The sequence below is a fragment of the Nelusetta ayraudi genome, unplaced genomic scaffold (genome assembly GCF_046127955.1).
Source record: "Nelusetta ayraudi isolate G7.1 ecotype Tasmania unplaced genomic scaffold, CSIRO-AGI_Nayr_v1 ptg000084l, whole genome shotgun sequence".
NCBI classification, from domain to species: Eukaryota; Metazoa; Chordata; class Actinopteri; order Tetraodontiformes; family Monacanthidae; genus Nelusetta; species Nelusetta ayraudi.
In genome coordinates, this window is record NW_027466134.1 from 1341584 (window position 1) to 1361676 (window position 20093).

A 20093-nucleotide genomic window follows, 5' to 3' on the forward strand; every position below is an offset into this window, starting at 1 on the left:
TTATCACTTGGAAACAGCAGTTCAAGATACAGACTTTATTTTCCCCGCAGAGAATTTGTCAGCACAAACTTTGGAGTTTAGTTCCTCAGCAAGTCTCTGAGAGACTCTGGAAACTCAAAAGACGCACGCGTGTGGCAGAAAAAAAGGTCTCTCAGGGTGGTGTGACATTCTTTTAACATCTTAAAGAAGTCTCTTCCGTTTGCCGGGCGTCCTCGGAGAGCACAGCCGTTGGTCGGGACACACACACACACACACACCCAATTGTTTGTGTGGTTTACTCAGGACAAACGGACGTTCCGGATCTCTGACCTGAACAGGCAGGTGGGGGCACCGAAAAAAAAAGGCTGCGACTTCCTAAGACAAGCCTTTAAATGTTAACCCTTTTTTTTCTTTTTTTTTTTAAATACATATACATATATATATACATATATATATATATATATATATATGTATAGATGAGGCCATGATTCCTTATAGTGTCACTCGCATTCTTGGCAGTCTCAAAGGAACATTGTCAGGTAAATCCAGAAAGCAGGAATCAGGAATAATTTGCTAATTTAAAAAAAAAAAAAAAAAAGTTTTTGTTTTGTTTTAAAAACTTCATTAAAAATGACAAAAACTAAGTTACTTCATCCGTTATCCTGCGGCAAGATGAAAGGTCTCGAACGGATCAGTCCGGCTTGGATTGTGTGGCGACAGGCGGAGGAGGGACGCGCTGCTCCTCCATCCTGTTGGACTGGGAACGGACGATGAGGCCGAAAAAGTCCTCGTCCGGAACGGTTGGTCCCGAGTTGACGGAAGGTGGAGCAGCACACCTCTGATCGTCCAGCCTGGAGCCCTGGGAAAAGGAGTGAAAAAACACGCATGTGAAACCGTTGTGGCTTCAACTTCGTTATGCCAGTTGTTTCCCATGACGGTAGCAGTCACTGAGTGATTTTCGAGAGCAAAGTGAATAGCAAAACTCATATTTGACTTCGCCATCCTACCTGGCATTTTACAAGCATGTCAAAGAAGACCTCATCGCCCTCAGGATGCTCAGCGTTTGCCTCGAGACGACTGTAGAGGGAGGGTGTTTGAGGTGTATCTGTTCCAGGGGATGGGACTGGAAGGAAGCAAACAGTCTTAAGTTTCACCGCCAGTTCCGGGATTTTACCCTCCAAAAAACAGACTGAATCATTACCTTGCGGGCGGGCTTGCTCTGTGCTGGAGGTGGGCGGTGTACAAGGCGGGCTGGAGGTGCTGAGACGTAAGCCAGGAAAATGGCTCATGCTGACTCGTTGGTCGTCCAGACGACGGGCCTGGGAGCTGGCCAGCAGCTCCAGGAAATGACCAGGATCCTGCAATGGTGCTTCGCATTCCAAAATAGCTGGAACGAAAGCCCGTCATTGCATTTGACGGACACAGACATTTATTTCCATTCAATAAAACTTTGAGAATTGTGAGGTCGTCACGAGACGGGCTCATGGGAGGGTGACGTGAACATTGAACCTTTACTCTTAATCGCTCTAAATTGAGAATGAGGAACTTTTCAGTATTTTTGAAAGAGCAAATTCCTATAATGAGTATAATTTACATGTGATAGCAAACCAGGACCCGAGCAACAGACACTCCGGGGAATCAAGTAATAATTTGCTCATTGTTCACACAACCCGATCAAGGTCAATGTGTGGCTTCTCCGTCGTCACACCATGTAACTAAATGACGTCTTTGGTGTCGCACATGGTGAGAACACAAGAGGGGGAGCACAAGGGGTCAACACTCACATTTCCTTTCAGCTACAGGTGGGGTGGAGGAGGGAGAGGGCTGGGTGGGGAGGTGGCTCGGACTATCCAGGAGGGAGCACCTTTGGTCGTCCAGCCTGTTGCCCTGGAAGCGGGACAGCAGGTCGAAGAAGCCGTCCTCTCCGATAGTGTCATGTGACCCGAGCTACGGCGTTGAAACAAGTAGAAAGATGAATGAATGGAAAGAGGCAGTTTAGAGGCAATCAGTTAGCTGCCGTCTTGCACCACCATATTTCTAAGGAAGCCTGGTGTGGACAATCCAGCTGCCTGACATCTCAACGCTCGCATCCTCAAATAAACCAACGAAGAAGAGGGTGGACGAGGCATCCAGGTTTGGGTGCGCAGGCCACTGTAGCTCACTGGCAAACTCCGGTGGAGGGGAGAGTGAAAGACGCTGCAATCTAAAGTGTCACCATTTGATGTCGCTGTTTCTTCTCCACATATTCCACACGTATCCCTGAAAGCAAACCACTCTGGGTTTCCTTCCTAAGTCTGAGGCGCTGCCCCAGATGTTTTACCTTGGGGGAGACTGGTGAATCAGGCTCAGGGGCCGAGTCCTCAGAGCGGGAGTTCTTGGGGGACAGCTTGTTCTTGGGCTTCTTGCTCTTCAGCCGCTGGAACAGGAACAACTTGGTGGAGGCTTTGATGGTGTTGTTCTTTGAGGAGCCGGGGAATGCTTCCTCCTCCCAGTCCTGAACATTGAAGGTGATTATTGAGTCACTTTCGCTGCAATCGCTCAGTGCCGTTTACAACTTCAAGGAGGCAAACGAAGAGGCTGCGAGTCGCACACTGCATGACAATGTCACAAACTGGGGAAGCTACTGTTCAGGTTTCGGTCCCATGATTTGATTCATCCATCACTACTAAAATGAAACCAACATCAGACAAGGAGACATCAGAGATTGCATCTGCCTGTCTAGACGCAATTAATTTGAGCAGTGAGTAATGGAGGATAATCTCCTGAAACTCGGCAGCAGCGACGCAACATGGGAGGCTGCAACAGGGCCACAATTATTACATCCACCTCCAAAGATCACTCAAGACTTTGCCAAACTAAGTTTCATGTCTTTACAAGCACAAGTACATACAGAGTGCGCTGATGAATCTCCCCTTTGACTTCTGTCTGGCGGCTGAGTCGCTTCTGGCTTTTCCGCACAGCCTCTTCTTGGAAATTTGGACCCTGGAGTGAAAAAAAAAAACCCATATAAATCTTCAATCTCGAACAATGAAAAAAGACTCAGTTTCAGCTTCTAATCAACAGGGCCAATGTTACCCAATTAAGTGCCCTTTTAGTGTTTCTTTAAAGATGAACCCAAGTTGAACTGTTATCATGGCATGCTACTCATTTCAAGGAAATTGGTTTAATATATTTGCCCATTTTGAATTTCACGTCATTTAAATCCTACTTTGTTTGCAAAGGTTCTCCCCCCAAAAAACAAACTTTCTGGAAAATGTCTGCTTTGAGGTGCAGACGTGAAACTTTTGCAAAAGAACCAAGAAATAATAGTGCGTCCTTGGAATTGTTGTGAAAATAACTTTGGCTTATCTGTGGTCTACAGACGTACCTGAGAGGATGGGGGAGCCGCGGAAGCTTGCTGCCAGGACTGAGCTGTTTGTGTTGGTGTTGCGGAAAATGTTCGGGTGGATGCCAGAGTTGGACTTGAGGTTGACGACAAGCCTGAGGTCGGACAGGTTCATCCGGGCCGTGACCTCGCCGCTCTTGTCTCCCGTCTGCAGCAGCAAATGATGAGCATGTATGAGATATATGAGAGAAAACAGGTGGAACTGCACTACCAGTCAAACGTTTAGACACACCCTATGAATTGAGTGTCTTTTCTTTCATTCTCATGACTATTGACATTGCAGCTTCTCACTGAAGGCATCAACACTTCGTAGAACATGGAATTATGTAGGAAGCAATAAAAGTGAAAAATAACTCGGCAACATGTTTCATATTTAAATTTGTCAAAATAGCCGCCTTTCATTAAAAGCATAATTTAAGTGTTTTTCTTTGCTGCACAATTACACGTATCTTGCTCATATATTTGATGTCTTCAGCAGCAATCAACTAGTAGAAACTACTAAAGATAAAGAAACAACATTGCATTAAATAGTGTGTCCAAACTTTTGACTGGTAGTGCATCTCTCTTCTCTACGTTGGGGAAATGTTTAAATACGCATTCAAACGGCGAGAAGAAAAAAAATTAATAAAGATTTGCGATGTAATTTAATTTGAGACCAGCAGAGGGGGTGGTAGACCGATACTAGCCACTGATTTGTGGCTGAAGCACAAACAGGCACCTCTTTGGCAATTTCCAGATGTTTCTCAGCGAAGTACATGGCCCGCTGGTGATTCCCCAGGGCTGTGTGGGCATTTCCTAGACTCCAGTAGGCCCTCCCCTCGCCGACTCTGCGGAAGGACGCACAGAGAAAACAGGCTGAGCAACTCCGGCAGCTATTACGTAAAAAGAAGGATGGGCATTTGTCTCGTATCATGCAGCGTAATCTTAAAAACCAGATCTTAGGACGAGATTAACCTCATTTGCAATGGATGCAGACAATTTCCAATTTGTAACAGCAATGAAATCCACCATGCTTGTGCGCGGAAAAAAAAACTAAACAAAAGAAATCCATGCACATAATCTCTCATAACAGCAATAATTCCCATTATTGTTCGTTGATTTGAAACAGCTTAAATTTTAAGATTGCAAAAAAACAGTGAACTCTGTGACACACGCACAGTGTAAACCAAGGAGGTCCGTTCCAATGAAGGTGAAGGCCTTCATACAGAATCTACATCTCATTACCGTGGAGCTTGTTTGAAACTTTAAATCGGTCCATTATGGACGGTGGCTGAGAGTCCAAGACAAGTATCTGAACTTTGCATTCTCTTCAATAGCCAGTGGGCGGCATCGCGACCTGTTTCAAAGTTTTCAAAACACAATTGAAGTCTACAATCTTTGTGGAATGACCCATCAGAAGTCAATACAGTATTTTTTTTATTTTTTTTTATTATTATTATTATGGTTAATTTTGAAACAAAACAAACTAAAAACAAAAGCACAGTCATCTGCATAGCATTGCGCTTTCCTGTGTTTTAACTTGCCCTCCAGCAAAATGACAAGACTTGCTGGGACAGCAGGCTTAAATTCTTTGCCAGCTGTTCCCGAGAGCAATATTTGGCTGTTGTAAATCAGAGTTGGTAGGTTGTGAGCTGGCTTTTAATGTTTAATCGGAGGGTTTGGCCCTGATCCCTGCCCACGGAGCAGTAGGGGCTCTGATTTTCAGAGCCGGGTCAGTCGGAAACTTCCGTTCCGGCTGACCAGAGCTCAGCCCCCCCCCCTCGAAAAACCAGGCTACTGTGGACAGCAGCAGCAGTCCAGGATCTGGAAAAAACATTTTTGTCCCTCAGCATCCTGGAGCAGAGAGTGTGACCGGACAAATGGCAAGGTTCAGAGCCAGGCACTGTTTGCTGCGGGGTCGAGATTCAAGCTCTTTAAAACTGACCGACGGCTTTTGTGTTAGACGATGTAACGCTGCAAAAATCCCACAAATACAGGGTGTCCCTAAAAAAAATGGGATTGGGACACCCTGTCCATTTCAGCAACACCTTGCAATAAAGATGCGGCAGGAGTTGTGACTCTGTGACAAACCCACCCATCCCTTTTTTTTTTTTTTTACAATGTTTTCGCAGTTCCAGGCAGTGCACAGTGGAGCTGCAAAACTTTCAAACAACTTCACAGTGAACGGATCTTCAGTGCAGTCAAAGGAAAACTCTCCCAGTGGCCGGTACCTGTCGTTAAGATCCTGAGCGATGACCAGATGTTTGAGGTGGTAGTCAATGGCCCTCTCATAGTCCTGCAGCAGTGTGTAGGTGTTTCCCAGGCTGTAGCAGGCCTGCGCTTCCACAGCCTTGTCCTTCAGGAGCCTGGCCAGCTGCAGAGTTCTCCTGAGGGCGAAAAGGCAAAGAGTAGGAGGGAAGCTCAAAGAATGTCTTGGGTGGGAGCGCACGGGCGGCTGGTTGTCTCGCTCCCTTTATCTCAGGCCTCTGGAAAAACCTTGCAGGAGTAAAATCTTGCGAGTGAAAGCAACGTTATTGTAGATTTGAAGATAATTGTTTTAATGCAACAGTGACAAAAAACAAGAAGGACATTTAGTTTATCTCTTTCATAACAACTGCTTTCTACTGTTGTTTAGAATCTACAGTATATGGACAATTTAAATTACACAAGGGGTATTTCTTTTTTCTTCTCCTTAGAACTGAGTGTGTATTAGGAGTGTGCTCATTTCTGGAGACTTCTCTGACAATTCTTAGACACAAATTAAAGTTAGAAAGCAGCAGTAATAATAATAATAAAAAAAAGAACCTGAATATGGAACTAATGATGTGGAATAGATTAATGCCAGCAAGCACTATGACCTGAGACAGACTTCATTTGATCACTCACTTGTAATGGCCGGCCGCCACCTCAAACTGGCTGAGGAATATGTGAGCATTGCCAAGGTTACAGTGAGCTCGTCTCTCCGCCGACTTATCTCCAAACTCTTTGGCGATGAGGAGCCGCTGCCAAACGAGACAAATTGCAGAGTAGAGTAATTACTGCACTTCAGCTGAGGATGCGCTGAAAACCCGTCCAGCTTGTCAGCGCACGCTCTGCCACGATATCAAAAATTATTCAAATGGCCCAACGACGAAAGCTCGAGCATTCGGGAAAATACCGACGTTAATTTGAAGGTTTACGAGATAAACGAGAGACAGAGGCACGCGAGGCAAAGATTTGAAGCCGTCAGTGGGCAGTGTGGTTGCCACTCCCTACCTTTTCATGTGCAGCCACGGCATTTTCAAATTCAGCAAGGAGATAGTAAGTGTTGCCCAGGTTGCCGTAGGTGCGACCCTGGGCTGCCTTATCGCTCAGCTCCTTCACCATGGCCAGGTTTGCTCTTCATTCATAAAGAAACACACACACACACACACACACACACACACACACACACACACACACACACACACACACACACACACACACACACACACACACACACACACACACACACACACACACACACAGAGGATGTAGTAGTCACACTGACACCAAGAAATTGCTTTGACGTCAGAAAATTTCCATTTCGCAACATTTTCCCAACGAGCCCTCAAGACATAAACAGTCATTTCCTCTGGTTTCCTGGTGATGAATACAGTGAAGTGTTGTTATAATCAATATTATAATATTTGCTCCAAAACTGTCACGAGTATATGAGAGGCAAAAGCGGACAGTGGCTGTTTCATATTATGGGAAGGTCTCACGCAAAGAAAACACTCCTTAACATTTTGTAAACACCTCCTGATGCTCCGAGTTCAGGCCAATATTAAGAAGTGAAGAAACTCAAAGCGATTCCGTTCGTTCACAGAGAACACAGCTTCTTTATGTTAAGGATGAACAAAACAGATTTTTTAATGTAGATTTTTATAGTTTTAAGCCACTGTCCGGGAGTTGAGACATGAGAGAGTGTGCAGCGTAACACCTGAGAGCATAATTTGGTTTGAGGAACTCCTCAACTCTCAATTCAATGACGGCTTAGATATTCACAAAAGGCCAACGTGCATTAACCTTCAAATATCTCATTCCGGGGATAACGCAATGTAATGCAATAGCTTTTTTTTTTTTGAGATGGTCAATAAGATTGAACATGATAAAAGGAACACCGCAGCAAAGAAATGGTCCTAGCGTGAATGGTTCCTGTGAATGTCCGCCGGCTTCTGCGAAAGCCCCGCAAATGCTCCGTCACTGTCAGAGAGACGGCAGAGATTCTTTCTGACGCGGAATTAAACAATTCGTACTCGGAAGCAAATTGAATACGCACCTCGCGGGTGCTGCTCTCATGCAGCCGAAGGCGGCCAAAGTGTTTATATTTAACGGTGATGAAGTATCAATTTGCAACCGAGACACGATTCCGTAAAATAATAATAAAAAAAAAAACGCACTTTCGTTGACAATTTGCTTCTAATTGTGAAATTACACAGAGAAAAAATACATTTGCTTTCGAAAGATGCCTATTTTGCACAATGTGGCACCATGTAATAAGCATAATGCAATCAGGGTTGTCAACCTCCATCTGTCCATTACTTTCTAATTGATGAGGTTTTTGTGTTTTTCTTTCACTCGCTGCGACTCCAACAATTACATTCCTCGCTGGGCTGAGGAAAGGCTCTCATCTCAGCAAAAATCACAGGCGGCCATTGTTTGACAGAACACAGTGGAATCAACTCCTACTCGTAGTACTGCGCGGCTTTCCTCAGGGCCGTCCGGGCCTCCTCCGAGAACTCCCCTGGCTCCGCGCCGCTCCAGCAGATGCTCTTGCCTTTGGCGTGGTAAACATTCCCAAAATTATACAGCGCCCGAGCCTGCCCAACCTACAGCAGATTTTCACAGATGGAAAGGAGAGTGACCGGCGCTGTAATTACATACTTAAAATACACCAGACACCAGCTCGCTTGCGTGCGCGCTGGCCAGCCATTCCGGAAAGCTGGGTTTTGTTCTGCAGCCTTGGCGCATACCAACGTCCTGCAGCGGTCACCAGGCCGGTCGCTTCAGCAATGAATATGAACCCAATTATGTGATTCTGATTAACTGGGCCTTTAAAGGTGAAGTGTGTAATATTTGGAGAGCTTGGCAGTAATATCAAGTGGTTACATTTTAGATTGCAGCATCTTTCACTCTCTCTCGCTGCACGAGTGTCTGTGAGCTACGGTGGCCTGTGCACCCAAACTTGGATACCTTCTCCCACGTTGGTTTATTTGAAGCTGTGAGCAGTCACCCTAGTTATTGGACATTCCAGTCTTCCTTAAAAATGTGGTGTCGCAAGATGGGAGCGGCCTGAGAGCAAGACCTCATTGTACTGCGATTATACACTTTTATTCCTGCATTTATGGACAGTTTATTAGGCTTTTACCAAAATAAAAATCATGAATCAAGCCAAATATTACACACTGGACCTTAAAATGATTATTCACAAAAATTGTGCAAAATCAGTCACAGGGAGTTTCAACTTGATGGCGGTGGCTTTCCAGTCGTGGGCCTAAAATGTGAGGAATGCACCACCTACCTTGTCATAAATGGCTCTGGTTATATCCAAATGTCTCTGGCAGCACACCACAGCTTCATCGTAGCGCCCCAACAGCTTCAACGTGTTCCCGAGGTTGCCGCTGGCTTTTGCCTCTCCCACCTCGTCGGCGATTGTCCTGTGGTTTCAGAAGAAGAAAAGAAAGAAAATAACAATTAGAGCGCAATATAAGCAGACTACTGAAGTGCACTGGTGCCAAAACACGAGGAGCAAGAAAGTAATTGACAGCTGCAGGCAACAACAGTGGAGTCGTGCCCACCACATTTACACTTTGCAGGCCGAGGATAATGAGATTAAGAGTTTGAGCATTTGTTAACGTCATAAAGTTGCAGGTTATCATAATTTGCAGCATAACAGACAGCAAATACAATTTTGAAAAAAGTAAAGAGAATGAAAGGGATCAAATTAAGAGCGAGAGGAGTGCAGGTAGAAAAAATTGGTTATTCAATATTATAATTCTATAAAATGAAAAAAATAAAATGAAACAAGAAACTTTGTAATTTGGGTGTAATGTGGATGAAATTGAGAGGGCAACACAATCCAGTTCATTACACTTCTCCAGAAAATGTTGAATTCAATTTGAATTAACCATAAAAGTTTGCACACTCTTTGTTTCTTCTGCACTTGATTACAGCATTACACAAAAAAGTGAAACTTTTCATTTCTGGATGACCTGCAAGTGAAGGGAAAATGACTTTGCATTTATTTGGTTATTGTACTAGTATTTTTTCAAATTCACGTCACTTGTCTTGTTCAATATTCACATGCATTTATCATCATCAAGACTTTCACCCATCACGGTGCGGAACACTAACCGAATTATCTTGAATTCCAGCGGCTGGCAGCACAGATGGAAAAACTGCAGCTTCAGCACTAATTAATATTCCCCGGTGAGAGCAGGTTTACCTGGTTAGCGTCAGGTCATGCCGGTGGTACTCCAAAGCTTTGTTGTACTCCTGTAGGTGAAAGTAGGCGTTTCCCAGCTGGCTGTAGATGGCGCTCAGGATCTGGAGGTCCTCCGTTCCAACCTGGATGGCCGCCTCAAAGAAGGACACGCCGGCCCGATAGTCTCCCGCCTTGCACAGGCGCTCGCCCTCCAGGGCGAGGTCCAGACACGACGTCTCCATCCTGCAGAGCAACACGATCCAGGTGAGGAGAGGGAATTCATGCTCTCAACTACTTCACTGACCTGTCCATGGGAATGGTTGCAAGTTCGCCTAAAGTTTTTCTAATCGGAATGAAGCCGAGACAAACAAACAAACGAACAAATGACAAAGGTCCCCATATTAAAAAGAAATAGGAAAAGCAAGAAACATCTATTTCAAAAGACTTTTAAAAAAAAAATCAGATACGGCACTCTTTACCTGTGCACGGACACTAATAGAAATACACTGTTATCTGAGACCACATTCCAGAGAAGAACATGGTGATCATAGGCAGTGAGCCTGTTGGCTCAGTGCAGTGTGTTGAAAGAGGAAAAGTTCAGAAAAGTTATGGCCAACAAAAAGTTGTGGCTTCGAGCTGGACACTGTTTAAATAGCTACAGCGGAAATCAAGCAAGTAGAAAAATTATAATTTCAAAGAGTGAGATTTATTTTCTTTTTTTTTGGGCTCCAACACTAAATTGTTTTCAAAACATTCACATTCTCAAGCAATCAAATCAAATATCTATGATTTATTCCAGCTGGCCTGCATCACACTTAACTCAGTGTTCACTGCGAGCAGCTGGCTATTTCTGCAAGCCCTTAGTGTGCAGATAATTAACCATCACAACTGTAAAAGGCCAGTCAGAAACATAATTTGTCTGTGGTAAGTCTAGCAAGCACCTCAAAGGGTTGAAAAATGTTGCATCCTACAGCACAATCAATTTAATTAAGCATCGAGAGAAGTCTCGCGTGAAAGGACACAAGTGCGTATTCATAATCACATCCTGTTTTGACCGACCAAGGCACTGCCGCTGCCCTCAAAGTACAGACCGTTGGATACTCATCGTCATCATCATTGTCATCATCATAATGCGCTCTGAACTGTCAGCCTGATGCTGCTGTATTTGTCACTGCATCAGCAGAGATGACAGTACAAAGAAAAGGTATGTGGATGGGAATGTGCCCTTTGTTGATACTTGTACAGAACGCCATGACACAGGGCAACGTGATATATGCTCTGCTGGGCAGAGAGGACTGAGTCACACCTGCTGGAAGAGCGTGCAGGTGTGCACACTGGAAAAAAACAAACCACCTGGATGGAAAACAACATGCATGCATGTCATACGCGACTCAATGGGAACACAGTAAATATCATCCTAATATCCCCGCTTGCTGACAGCTAATACACACAAGACAGGGCTAAGTTGTTGCTTCCGCATTCAGTATATTAATGACGACAGATACTTTATTATAATACAGGTTATAATAAACAATAAACATAGGGGAACTAAGGGACTTCTTGGACATACTAGTTTTTGCAGTTTTAAACCTTATAAGTGCAGGAGGAAGGGGGTATAGAAAATGGATGGATGCATGTTTTGTTTTTGTTTTTTTTATTGGTCATTGGTGCCATCTGCTTGGACGTGATGTCCTGGCTTCCCGGGCCCCAGTCACCTCCTCCAGCTCATCCGGCGGGACCCCAAGACGTTCCCAGGCCAGCCGAGAGACCTCGTCCCTCCAGTGTGTCCTAGGTCTTCCCCAGGGGCCTCCTCCCAGTGGGATTTTAAAAATATTTTCAAAAACTGAAAAATAATGGTCCCTGTTATGGCCATTTCCAGATTTAATTAGTTCATTTCGGTGGCCTACTTCCAACGCTAAGCAAAGTTGCTTGATCAAAAAAAAAAAACTTACTGGTTTGAGCTTACTGGCCTTACAAAACAAGCGTGAAGAGGCTGTTTGGCTCAATTCTCCTTCCTTCTCCTAAACGGCACATCTGTGGCTCCGCCTTGGAACAGCCTACTCCCTTGTGATTGGGCAGTCTCTCCCAGCTAGCGCTAGCTAGCAGGGAAGATGCCCACAAGCTCTCAGAAGTGACGCCTTGCCCACATCTAAACAGTCAGCAGAGGTGTTACTGCGACAATCAGGTCAGCTTGTGACGTGGAAAGAAACACAAAACTGCTGGTTTCAAAGCAGTAAGACAGATTCGAAAGTTGGAATTTTTTTTCGGACTTGGTGTTGGTTTGTATTTCTAATGTCAGTAGTCAGTATTTCTAATAGGACGCCTTTAATAAGAAGCACTGTGAACTGAAAACTGATTGCCAGCCATCACTGTACTTGTCATGACTATATTGAAGTCAAAGAGCTTTCCAACAGCAAGTCAATTATTTTTGCAGATTTCAAACAATTAACTCTTCTGTGTTCTAGGCTGTGAAACGCCATCTTTAACAAAAATATAAACACCTAGTGGGACGAATGAACAGACACACGCGCTCACTAACACAATCAGAGCCGAGACACATGCAGTGTAAGACACAGAAGTTCAGGCTAATCCAAAGAAAAGCGCAGCAAAATCCAAAGTAGGAGAGAGCATTTCCTGTCTGTCGTGAGGCCCAAAAAAAAAACTCGCAAAATCGCTGGAATGAAAGTGTGCGGCTCGAAATTAACCACACACTCTAAGTAAACTCAGATGTGTCTGTGGTCAGGGATTCAAGTTTATAACCTCCACACCCTTTCTGTCAGAGGAGACCAGTTTTCTAAAGGAACGCTGAACCGACAGGAATAAGAGATAAAACAAACCGAGCAGGAGTGGATCAACAGGATGACATCGCAAGACCGTAAAGCAAATCCAGTCATGCACAAGTCAACAGGTTTTACTGTCTCCAGGGTTGTGACAATCTCAATGCAATGCATTTAACAAAGAAATAGACTTTCTAATATCAAAATGATGTGTTATTACTGGAGTATACAGAAATTCAGCTTCTGTTAGGTGGTACAAGATGAGCCATCTGATCCCCTTAGACCCTGGATGGTCTCTGCATGATCAGCATGTTTGCTCGGCTGGTCCTCCGAGGCAACAACCAGAGCGGTGATGGGTCAGGGTTACAACTCGGATCTCCCCCTCCAGGAATGCTGCGCTTGCTTACTGCCTTCAAAGCTACAGAGCTTACTCATGCACACTTCCGGGTATTTAAATGCGCCTCGATGGTACGGACAGTAAACCCATAGGCTTGAATCACAAATTGTCTTTCAAAATGCAGTGTTTACTCAAGCATGTCTGACATCTGACATCAAAACAGCTGAGCAATAATTATTGTTTCCACGCCTCAATGATGGTGACTACTAGGACAACTCCATGGCTGGTTACATCATTCAAGAGGTGGGTGAAAAAGGTTAATCTTATTTATTAATATATTCTAAAACTCTACACTCTGGTCTCATTAATACTGGTAGTATTTTATGTTACACATAAATAAAAGCCAAAGGGAAAAGACTCAAACGGTTCAGAACCATACATTCTAGGACTGTGACAGGAGGGAAACTGTGCAAGCTTACCATGCACTTACAGATCTTATACTAGTTCATTCCTACACTTGACATCATCTCGGAGAGTCCGGGTGAAGTAGCTATAGGCTCACATACCTGCTGTCTCTTCCCATTCTGATGCAGTCGAGACAGTTTGACACGACGGACATTTCAGTCAGCACGATCGCTTTCCGGAGCAAACGCAGCTCTTTTGGCACAGCACCCTTGACCTTCCCTTCCTTCACGTGCATACACATAACGCACGCAAGAAATGCCCCAATTTCATGCAACAGGGAAGAAAGAGAGTGTCCCCTGCTCCTTCTGAAAGCGCTCGGCTAACGGCAGGTAACGGCAAAAGAAAAAAAAAAAAGATCTGCTTAATCCTCCCAGTGTGCACGTAGACCTTTGCGTCGAGGTCACTCTTAGAGGGAGTCCTCCAGTTAGCTGGTTAAAGCGAATACAGTTCAACAGCTGATCGTTGCCAGGCAGAGACGAACAAAGAGAGAGATCTCAGCCAGGACGCCATGCGTGGACTGTAGTATTCCTCCACCACTTAACCAAACGTAACGTGCCTCTCTAAGCCACCTGATGGTGTGTGTCACTTTCAATTAGGACAGGCCTCAGTGGTAATTATCGCCACTTAATGGCCTCCAGTGAACCCCAAGGCTATCTGCTTAACAGTCCATGAAATAATCACTCGGGGGCACACCTTCTGGACGGGTAGGAATCCTTCAATTGACTAGAAATGCTTGAGGTTTGTGTTCCAATGTGTGCGGACTGGATGCATTATTTGAAGATGTTTTAAAATAATTCTCATTAACTTCTAAGGGTGACTGATACAAATACAGATAAACGATAAACTCTGACGAATTAGTGGTGAAGAGGGCAGGAGAAAATGCATACATCACACTCGCTCTAATGGCCAAAGCTTATGGGAACTCAGCTGTAGCTGATCCACAGCAATCCACTTGTCTTAATTAACTAAGACGTCTGGAACAATGTGCCCTCTAGGGGAAGAAACAATGTTTTGGCTCATCATTGGAGTTCATGGCGAAGACATGAATGAGCCACGTGAGATGAGGCCAGCCCATGACGCTGGACTGATCAACCAGGCCTGAAGTCATGAAAAATAAGCAAACCGTTTGGTAAATGGTGAGGATGGCTAATACTGGAAAACAATCCATGTTCAGAGTTATCTTTAGCAATTAGCCTTAGCCGTACGCTTCCAATGAAACCTGCTGAGATTTCAAGTCTAAGCTGTAACTCATCCATCGATTTCAGCTGTTCTTGGTATCAATGACCCAATCAGTGGCCTTTCAGTAGGAGGCGGCTCCCACAACACTGCTTCAGCAAACTGAAGCAACTGTAGACTTGTAAACAATGTCCATCGTCACCAAAGAGTAGGACGCTCCACCAAAGCCTTTTCTGGGCAAAGAGGCTGCTTTTCCTCAACTACCGACTGGTATTTGGAAGGCATTTAACAATGCATCGCATAATGGCTCGTAAGTGACCTCGGTAAAGTGTCACCCGCTGCAAAACAAGAGCTGTTCCTCAGAGTCAAAAATGGGGCACATTTTCAATATGAGAGATTCAATTCAACAAAACTTTATTCGTACCCGTGGGGCCCACAAAATCAAGTCCATTATATTATTGTGTAATGATTTAAGTTATTCCTCAAGGGTATTGACCTCACATAGCAAATTTCCATGAGTATGTTAACTAAATAATACAGCTGTGGGAAAAGTTCCAAACAGTGTCACGGCAGTTGCTCCAGAGAAAGCGCCACTTTCCTCAATCTCTCAATCTGTTATCTCCCATCTTCACAAGTCACAGCAGTGGTGAAGACCAGCAGCGAGTATCAGATAAGCTGACAGTTGGAAGAACCTGCAGGCCAGTTTGTTGGTGAACACAGAGGGAGGAATTCATTGAGGGCAAACTGAGCCTGTGGCATACAGACAAGACTGAGCTCGCATGAGACGATCAGCATTACAATGAGGTGATGCAATTTAACAGCTTGACACCATAGCCTGCAATCTGCGGCACATTCTTCAAGTCATTTTGGTTCGGTCATGAAATATTTACTTTGCTGGTCGCAGGGCCCTCCTGTGGTCCTCCCCGGATCTTTTAACAGCTGGCCAATGAGGCATCACGTTACTCAAGCTGATAGCCTGTGTCTATTAATCCCCACATCAATGTGCACACGGTGATTTAATGATTGCAAAACAATTAACAGATTGTATTACATGGAAATAATAATTATCGCTTAAAATATTAACTGGATATTGAGCGATATTTTGCCACGAAACTGGTCAAACTACCACAATATCAACTGACATCCCTGAAAGAAACACGAGAAAGAATAAAAGAATATATAGCACTTTTCATGCAAACGACAATGCAACCCAAAGTGCTTCACAAGATAAAACAAAAATAAAATGCCGAGACATGCAACAAGATAAAAAGTAAAGAGTTCATCCCTCCCACCCACCCCAATAAACAGAACTGAATTAATCAACTTTTGTTGCTGAACTGTCAAACTCATTCTTTGAAGGCTAATCCAAAACTATTCATGAGATGGAAATCCTGATTTAAACCTCGACATTCACATTTCTTAGTAGAGTACTGAAATGTTTTTACGACGCCGTTGTCCCCAAATTCCCTTCTAAGGTGGATCATTTTGCAAAAATTCAGGAATTAAAAAACAAACAAACTACCAAACAGCCTCACATGCTGTTCAGCCTACCTGCGGCGGATGAGATGAAGTAGTTCTCTGTCCCGTACATGTTGCAACCAAAATGCTGCCATCCATGACAGTCAGCGTCTCAGTGGTGTAACAAGGTAAATAAATACAGAGGGCCGAAATCACATCACGAGTCCCAATAATAGACCAAACTGCAGGGAAATACTGGTCTCAACAATAACGTGACGTGTGGAAGGAGCGCCATCTATTTCTGTGCGTGGCCGCTGTCGCAGAACAGTGTAAGAATTCACTTGTCACACTATCTCTTATCATGAAACAGGAGCTGGGGGCCACGAGGAAACGCTCAGTGACAGGAGCTGTCAACTGTTCACTCGATTAGCTTCAGTTTATTAGAAGGTTTATTTTAGGCAGAATGACGCGAATGCTGAGAACTTTTAAGAATTTGTTTTCTCTCATGCCTTGCTAAGGTGAAATACGCAACTCTAACAACACGATTAAAGAAGAAGAAAACGTTTGAAAACATTAATCAGCCACTTACCCGGAGAAAAAAATCATTTAAAAATTGATTGGAAAAAAAGGAAAAACTTTTATTTCAGCTTTCAAAGTAATGAAATTCTAAAATAACTTTGAACTTGGATTTGTTCAGGTTGAAAAGCAATCTAAAGGTTGTATGATGTGCTATTAGCTACTTTAAAAAAAACATAAAAGAAAACTTGCTTTGACCTTTGGTGTAAGAATTATTTGTTTGAGCGTCCAAATTTCTGCAAAACTCACTTTATCGATGTTTTACAACAATAATACGTGACTCGTGCCCGCCAGTGAACTGGCCAGCAGTGTGAGATTGTCCATCCTTTCAGTTCCTCTGCCTGTTCCACTTTTCGTGAAGTGGTTAAAACTAGTGCTTCTGAGAAATCAGCCTGTTGTGAAGTCACAAAGGACACAGATGCTATTCCCAGGTGCCCAGCTGTATTCACAGCTGCCTTGTTTTTGTATATTTCTAATCATCTGGGACGATGCAACAGTTTTGGCAAAAAGCTAAAACCAGAAAATGTTCACAGTCACATACATGCAGTTTTTCTTTAGATCTATCTAGTTATCAGGATAATACAAAATGGATGAGTGATCTTCCTGAATGAGAAGTCCAAACTGCGTACTTATCATTTTGTTTGCAAATCTTTACAGTGACGCTTGAAGCAAAACGCAACTGATTGTTTTGTTGGGGTAAAAAAAAGAAAAAAAAAAAAAAAAAGAAAAGAAATTGGAAGATGACTTAGCTTAGGAGCCTGACTAATTCATGAACTAAACACACTGAGCCAAGAAATGCCCAACGTCCGTCTATTTCTTCGAGCCAAGGTAGTCGGTCCATTAACACTACAGTAGCCCTTTTGCCAACGTTGGCTATTGTGTCAACACAAAAATCTGAAATTTAACAGAGCAGGCAATGTTTTGTTCACTGTTTACTGAGCAGCTCCATTCATGGTGACTGATGAACACTCTTTGTTTAGACCCTCGAATGCAGCTGCACTGAGCTGCCCAGGAACAGTTTCCTCCCTGTTGGCTTAAACAAGATGATTGTATTACTTCATTTTCTGGCTCGAGTGTTTTTTGTCCAAAAGAACCCCCCCAAAAAACTGACTTTTCTTTTCCCTTCTGAGCCTCAAGACTATACTGGGCGAAAAATTCTAAAATTTGCTGTGGCTTATGATGCAGGGACCAAAACTGTCAATAATGATCACATCATGTCCAAAGTCGTTGCGGTTCTTTTTTTTCTTTTTATCATCAGTATAATGGTAACTTCACTTTTTTTTAACATGTCAGCATGTTTCAGATTATTTTTGTCAGCATTGTTTTGTATCCCACTTTGTTTGGTTGGTTCCGAATCATGGTCTATGACCAAAATCTCAAATAATGAAAGATTTTGTGCAGATCCGAGTGTGCGCATTCTTCATTTTGCTCTCTGCCAACTCTTTTCCAAAAATCCAGCACTTCGACTATCAGATGAGAGGTGTTTTTGGTGTTCCAGTGGTGTCTGCAACATGGATTGGCAGTCTACTGCGATTCTTTTTCTTTTTTTTTTTTTAAATAACGGATTGATGCTTATAAAGAACAGCTGATGCCCTTATGTAAGACACCACAAGCACTTTGTTGGCGGAGGCGTTTTTTGGCATTTGATAAAACGCAACAGTTAGCCTGTTGTATTTTGTCAAGCTTCATTAGAAACAAACTCATGAAGCTTCATCACATAGATATGGATATTATACTTGTTGTGAATTTCAGAACAGTATTTAGTGTTTCCTCAAACACACTTTGTTTTAATATTCAGAAGCGCAGTTAACAGTTAGCACACTGGTGGTTTTCATTGATCAGTCAGATGATTTATTAGCCCAGCCATAGAATGGATTCTAACCAGTGCTTTTTTTTTTTTTGGAAACTAATGAAGAAGATCAAATCAATGCATTGTAATTATTTCAGTTTTTTCAGTTTTGTTTAATTATGGAAAAACTAATCAAACATGGCTTGAGTACCTCACCTCTGGCTGGCTGTCTACTGAATGCACAGTGGGCTAAATAAACCTCACTGAAGACTGAATCTGTTCAGTCAGCAGGTAACGGGTAATCAGGTAAAAACATCAAATACAAACTGCCGTCATTAAACATTTGATTTGAGAAATGCCAAACCAAATTTCCGAACGGTTATGTTTGGGCTACAGTTTTCACTCGATAGAACAACATTCACAGAGGCACTTTGAAAATCAAGTCAGAGAAATGATTTCCTAATGAAAAGTCCTCACACAGAGGCTCTGCAGGGAAATCATGACACAATCAAACTGTGTCCCAGTTCCCCTTCAAAATCTAAAAAACATGAAAGTCAGCTTGTTTTTTTTCTGTCTTTTGGAATGCAATCCTGCCAGCATGATTATGGGGAGAGAGAGAGAGAAAAAAAAAAACACGTTTTATTTTGTTTTTAACTTTCAAATGATGAAAAAAAGAACGCTGCGTGTAGCAAACGCCTTGGCTTTAAAGTCGTGTTGTTTTTTTTTAGACCCTAATGTGGCGGCCTAAACCATAACCATTCCAATATGCAAACGCCCAAGCAAACCCTCTCCAATTAAGTGATGCTCTCTGAAGTCATCGCCGCGTCTTCAGTTGAAGAACGACGAGAAGCAGCGATGGGACTCCGTCCAAAGTGCTTGCTTGTTGAAGACCTCACAAGCAGATGCCCCCCCCCCCCCCCCCCAAAAAAAAAAAAAAAATCATTCACTTTTCCAAACTTTGTCACGCACTTTAACAAAGGCGTCGGCAAAGGCGGCACACAAACAAACAAACAGGTATTTTTTTTGGAGCTATAGACTGCAATGTCAGGGTTTCCGTCTTGTTTTGTTGCTGTTGTTTTTTGTAGGGGAGCGGTGGACTTTTTCCGAAAGTTCACGGTGTTCCTTTTTATTTTTAGCCTCGCCGACCATCACAACGTTTTTGTGATGGTCTGGGGGGGGGGGGGGAAACTCAGACGCTGCAAATGAGTCAGTTTGGGGGCGAACATGCCGCCACACGTCCGCCGTCTGGGTGAAACGACAGCGTCGAGACATGCAGACGGCTCCACTTGTGTTGACGGAAGACAGGGAACGACGAGGAGAACTCTGAGAAAGCTTTCACGTTGGCGGCAACACGCTTAGCGGCCGAGCAAAAACGGAAGGGGGGTCGCCTTTTACTAGAAAGAGCCCGGAGCTCAACGGGCAGCGCTGTCACCAGAAAGATACGTTCACCTACCTTCACAATGACGATCGTAAACACACCACGGGCATGGCGTCAATGGAAGAGAAATAGTTCTTCCCTCCTCTTCCCGGCTGGAATATTCCAAATGTACTTCCTTTTTCTTTTCTTCTTCTTTTTTTTTTTTAAACACACTCTTGTTTACGAGGGTTGCGACTGTTCCATCAGAGTTGCAGGCAGTCGCAGCAGACCCGGGAAGGAGAAGTTGTTGGAGAAGCCACTCCTCGCGCTGAAAATCTGCCTCCAATTAGGAGTCCACGCTCGACGCCTT

General features: G+C 43.7%; 1 protein-coding gene across 1 annotated transcript; it reads right to left on the reverse strand.

Moving 5' to 3' along the window:
- Positions 1 to 20: 20 nt before the first annotated feature.
- Positions 21 to 20086, reverse strand: LOC142900672 (G-protein-signaling modulator 2-like). The gene is made up of 15 exons (XM_076045084.1): positions 19820 to 20086; positions 9810 to 10031; positions 8886 to 9021; positions 8054 to 8193; positions 6599 to 6722; positions 6230 to 6345; positions 5575 to 5730; positions 4083 to 4191; positions 3347 to 3512; positions 2870 to 2961; positions 2300 to 2473; positions 1764 to 1926; positions 1181 to 1366; positions 987 to 1102; positions 21 to 838 (listed from the first exon to the last, which is right to left on the reverse strand). Exons 2-15 carry the CDS (start codon positions 10028 to 10030, stop codon positions 671 to 673), a joined length of 2067 nt encoding a protein of 688 aa, XP_075901199.1. The 5' UTR covers position 10031; positions 19820 to 20086; the 3' UTR covers positions 21 to 670.
- Between the last annotated feature and the right edge of the window lie 7 nt (positions 20087 to 20093).

Excerpts from the sequence above, each read along its gene's own strand:
- LOC142900672 (XM_076045084.1), bottom strand. The coding sequence starts at position 10,030 with ATGGAGACGTCGTGTCTGGACCTCGCCCTGGAGGGCGAGCGCCTGTGC. Across the intron at positions 2,474-2,869 it reads GAGATTCATCAGCGCACTCT|GACTGGGAGGAGGAAGCATT; the intron begins GTATGTACTTGT and ends TTCAATGTTCAG. Across the intron at positions 1,927-2,299 it reads ATTCACCAGTCTCCCCCAAG|CTCGGGTCACATGACACTAT; the intron begins GTAAAACATCTG and ends TCAACGCCGTAG.